Below are 4,941 nucleotides of genomic sequence, written 5' to 3' on the forward strand. Positions count from 1 at the left end.
CGAAGCTCAACACACTATTTCATACATGATCCCTCAGGGCAGAGTACGGCAGGACCACCATGCCTCTTCTGGATACTATGATCCTTTGAGTGAAGCCTAGGATACTATCACCTTTTAGAAGCTGCCACGTTACACCATTAACTCATGTTGAATTTCTAGTTCACCAAAACCCATAGATACTATCCCAGAAACATGGTCCAGAGGAAGGCCTGGACCTGTTAAATTGGAACTGTCTCCCGGCTCTCTCTTGAGATGTCATCCCTTTCAGAACACATCATGCGAATGGCTCACCTCAGTGCTCAAATATTTGGGGAAGTTGCCAGCCCCACTGATACCAAGTCCATAAAAGTAGTGAAGTTGTTTAGTGAACAGCCTTTGGCCAAAAGGAAGGAAGCTTATGCCTGGTATCCCCCTCACAATCACCATTTTGCTCTCATGTGGAAACTCCATTTCTTTGGTCTTTACAGAGATGAACATCAAGATTTTAAGGAAAAGTAAATGTGACTAAAGAAGCTTCATGGAAAAGGCAAACCAAACAAAGACGAAGGGAAAAGATCAGCTGCAAAGAAATAGTCTTAGACCAATCAGTGACTGAGGTGAGAAAGAAGTACACACGCTTGTTATTTTCCCACTCTCAGTTGTAACACAGCTTTCCTAAATTGATGGTTATTAGTCCAAGAATCATCCCTGTCACCTCATCACTCATCATGCTGAATTAGGATTGGATTCTTGAACATAGTTTGGTCCTTAACAGTTATTTTGGCCTTGATAGTTGTATGAATATGTCATCTATAGTATTCTCAAAGAAATTGTTAGTATGTATTTGCTAATTTTCTAGCAAAAAAAAAAATCCTCACCAAAGAAAAGAAACATAGTCCAGCCATAGGCCTCCCACATCCATGTCATCTGCATATCTGACAAGTGTGTTTTCTATGCTTCATCCAAGTCACTAACAAAAATGTTGAACTGCGCAGGTCAAAGAACAGATCTGTGGAACACTGCACTCCAAACTTCCTTCCCAATTGATACTGACCTACTAATACTTATTCTTTGAGTCTTTCCGTTTCAAATCTACTTAACTGTACTGTTATCTAGGCTCCATCTCTCCATCTTGCCCATGAAGTTGGCACGAGAAACTTTATCCATTTTTCTTTCCAAAATCTGGATATATTCTGTAGGTATGCAACATTTGTTTGATCTGCCATCGTGGTAAACCTGTCAAAAAAAGGAAGTGAGATTAATGACTTATTCTTAATGGAGCCATGAGGTATCTTTTAGTTATCATAAGTCCCTTTCTAAATTCTCTCAAACCATCCCTTTAAGAGAGTATCTTTGAATCTTGCTCAGATTGGGAGTAAAGTTCATTGGTTTATAGTTTTCAGATTCCATTCCTCCCCTCCCTTCTCCTTTAAAAAACACACGAGGCATTTGCTCTCCTCTGGTCCTACGTTACCTCTTCTACTCTGCACAATCTTCCGAATATCATCAGCAGTGACTCGGTGATTACATCTGCTGATCCTGTCCAGACCGGAGCCTGATGATAAACTCATTGAAAGCTCTCTCCTTTTATCTTTAGTTTCAACTTGTTACTTTTTTTTGTCCTATCCTAATCTGAAAGTCATTCTTCTTAGAATAGAAAACAGAAATCAAATAAGGAGTTGTTTCTACAGTTTCCATTATCGTCGTTCTATTTACCACAAGAAGTCCTATCTCTTCATTGATCCTCCTTACCCTCAACCAAGCTTTAAAAAACAAATGCCTTTTTGTTGCTCTTAGCATCCCCCACTGTTGTTCAGTCGTTTTTCAGTCATGTTCCACTCTTCATGACCCATTTGGGAGTTTCTTGGCAAAGATACTGGAGTGGTTTGCCATTTCCTTCTCCAGACGATTTTACAGATGATGAAACTGAGGCAAACAGGATTAAGAGACTTGTCCAGGGTTGCACAGCTAGTAAATGTGTGAGGCTGGATTTGAACTCATGATGATGAGTCTCCCTGATTCTAAGCTCAGTGCTCTATCCACTATGCCATCTGGCTACCCAGCATTCCCCACTGACCTCAGCTTTTTCTGGGCTTTAGCTTTAATGCTCCTATCACTATTCTTGTAAGATTATACTTTGTTATATTCTTTGTTATTCATACTCACTTAACCTTGCTTCCATCTTCTATTGATATATATCTTCTAAAACTTTGAGGTGGTTGGTGAGTGTTAAATTCTCTATGCAGTCAAATGGATCTCAGTTTTCCTCATCATTTACATTTGTGACTTTCAGATATCATCCTCAAGGGCTTCCCATTGCTCTTGGGTCAATATTGCCCAAAGAGGATTAGACCATTGGTTCTAGCCATCCTTTCTCTGAATCATTTGAGATCTTCTCCCATAAATGGAAAATGTTTAAAAAAAAAAGGAAATATTGAGCAACTGTCATGACTAGGTTTGGATCTGGAGAAGATCTGAAAAAAAAGCACCTCCCTACCTTCTATGCAGCAGTGGGAGACTATGAGTGTAGAATAATGAATATACTGTCAGATTCTAAATGTTGGTTTTATTGAACTGATTTTTTTCCTCTTTCTTATTCTTTTTATTTTTTTTTACAAAGAATAGCTTTCTGGGTAGGGGGAGAGAGAAATATCTTTGAAAGTGAAGGCAATATAAAAACAAAAGATACTAATAATTAAAATAGAAGAATGTATAGACAATAAGAGTAACAATAAATAATAAAGAAAAATGCTGATTTGTTTTTAATTTTTAAAAATGCTTGCTGGGAAAAAAAGTAGTAAATCTGCTTTACCAAGTGTTCACCAGTCTTTGCCTAGCTTTTTCCTCCTTGTTTATCACAAACTTTATGATAGAGTTGGCCTCCATCTGCAAGGGAACCATTATTGCTACTTCTACTTAATACCTAGTTCTTCCTTGTTGGTCAGAATTAGGTCCAGAACAGCAATTCCTCTTGTCACTGCTATCTTGTATCTATTTTGTGTAAGCCTATATATGTACATGTCATTTCCTTTGGCATAAGATCTTTAAGGACAAGGACTCTTTCATTTCTGTATTTGAATCTTGGTGCCTAACATATATGTGTTTTAAAATGCTTATTTACTGATTGATTCATAATATTATAGCAAAGGGGGACTTCTGCTATCCGAACAACTACTGGAACACTCTCTCTGATAAAAGGCGTTTCTGAGTATATCTTCTTAAGATAGAATGCTACTCCACTTTCCCTCTTGTCTCTTCTTTCCTGTTGAATAAACATATTATACCATTCCATGGCCATATTATATGGCCTCACCCCACTCTGTCTCAGATGTGGTCAGATTACTCTTCTTTAGCTTCTTTCATTCACCCCTCTTATTACCTAGATTTTGCCCACTTGTATATTGAGATATCTGAAACCAGTGGGTTTTGTGGTTGCCTCACTTCTTGAAAATAGTCCCTTGGAAATGTCTGGTCCTCTCTTCTGCAATCTTCTTTCTGCCTTGTATTGATGCTCTATGATATCAGGTTTCGCAGATACACAGTGTTCCAAAAGTCTTAGTGCAGTTTTAAGCTGTATGTGGGCAGTCTCTCCTCTCCTTTTTTTAGTTTAAAGCCCTCTTGATCAGATTCACAAGACTCCAGGCAATTGCATTTTTACTTGCTAGATGTACTTTGTTCCCTGGCCAAAACACATTTCCAGGATACTGGACCTGAAATCAAGATTGTGTTCTCAGACAACATCTTCTTTGCCAGCTACCATTTCCTAAATCTTCCTTCTTTTCTAAATCCTACACCTCCAATAATCAATAATCATGAAAGCATCTCCTGTGCTCCTAAGGTCTTCAGCTTTTTACTTAGGAATTTATAAACCTCATCAACGTTTTCTAGGTTCCCTCTGGCAACATCATTTATCCCCTCATGAATTACTGAGTCACAGAATCTCAGAGTTGGAAGGGACCTTAGATGTTTTCAATGTGTACCTGAATAAGAATCCCTTCTCTAATATCCTTGACAAGTGGTCATCTAACTCTTCATGAAAACTCACTGTGAAAAGGACTTCACTGTTTCTGAGGCAGCCCATCCCACTCTTGAATAGCTCTAAGTTTTGGAAGTTTTTCTTTATATTGGAAGTTTTTCTTCATATTGAGCAAAAGATTGTCTCTGGCAAGTGGGGGGAGGGGTAATCAGAAGCAAACACTTTTGAGATGGGACAGGGTCAAAGGAGAGAATAGAATAAATGGGGGCAGGATAAGATGGAGGGAAATATAGTCTTTTACAACATGACTATTATGGAAGTTTTTTACATAGGAGGAAGAGAGGGAACCTGGAACTCAAAGTTTTAAAAACAAATGTTAAAAATTGTTTTTACCTTCAATTAGAAAATAAGATATACAGGCAATGGGGTATACAAATCTATCTTGCCCTACATGAAAATAGAAGGGAAGGGGATAAAAGAAATGGGCGTGATAGAAGGGAGGGCAGATTGGCAGAAGGAGTAATCAGAATTCATGCTATCTTGGGGTAGGGGGAGGGGGAGAGATGGGAAGAAAATTTGGAACTCAAAATCTTACGGAAGTGAATGTTGAAAACCAAAAATTAATTAATTAATTTTAAGAAAAAGATTGTCTCTGCATCTTTCACATGTTGTTCTCTAAGGCAAAGAAAAATGAGTCAATCAATCAATCAACAAAATTGTACTAATTGCTTCCTATGTGCCAGGCACTAGGCTAAACATTGGAAGTACAAGACAAAAATGAAAAAGTCCCTGTCCATTACATCCTAATGGGGGAGACAACATATACACATAAATATATGAAAAATATATAGAAAACAAATACAAGGTAGTTTTGGGATGGAATGTCTTAGCACCTGGAGGGAACCAGGAAAGATTTCATGAAAAAAGGGGCACTGATCTGAGTTTTGAAGGGAACCAAGGATTTCATGATGTAGATGTAAGGAGAG

General features: G+C 38.0%; 1 protein-coding gene across 1 annotated transcript; it reads left to right on the top strand.

The window, feature by feature from the left end:
* Nucleotides 1-252: 252 nt before the first annotated feature.
* Nucleotides 253-573, top strand: LOC118841123 (28S ribosomal protein S33, mitochondrial-like). Its single transcript, XM_036748528.1, is given in 1 exon segment — nucleotides 253-573. A coding segment is annotated over 1 exon segment (321 nt).
* The last annotated feature ends 4,368 nt before the right edge of the window (nucleotides 574-4,941 follow it).

Source organism: Trichosurus vulpecula, chromosome 3, assembly GCF_011100635.1.
Source record: "Trichosurus vulpecula isolate mTriVul1 chromosome 3, mTriVul1.pri, whole genome shotgun sequence".
Lineage (NCBI taxonomy): Eukaryota > Metazoa > Chordata > Mammalia > Diprotodontia > Phalangeridae > Trichosurus > Trichosurus vulpecula.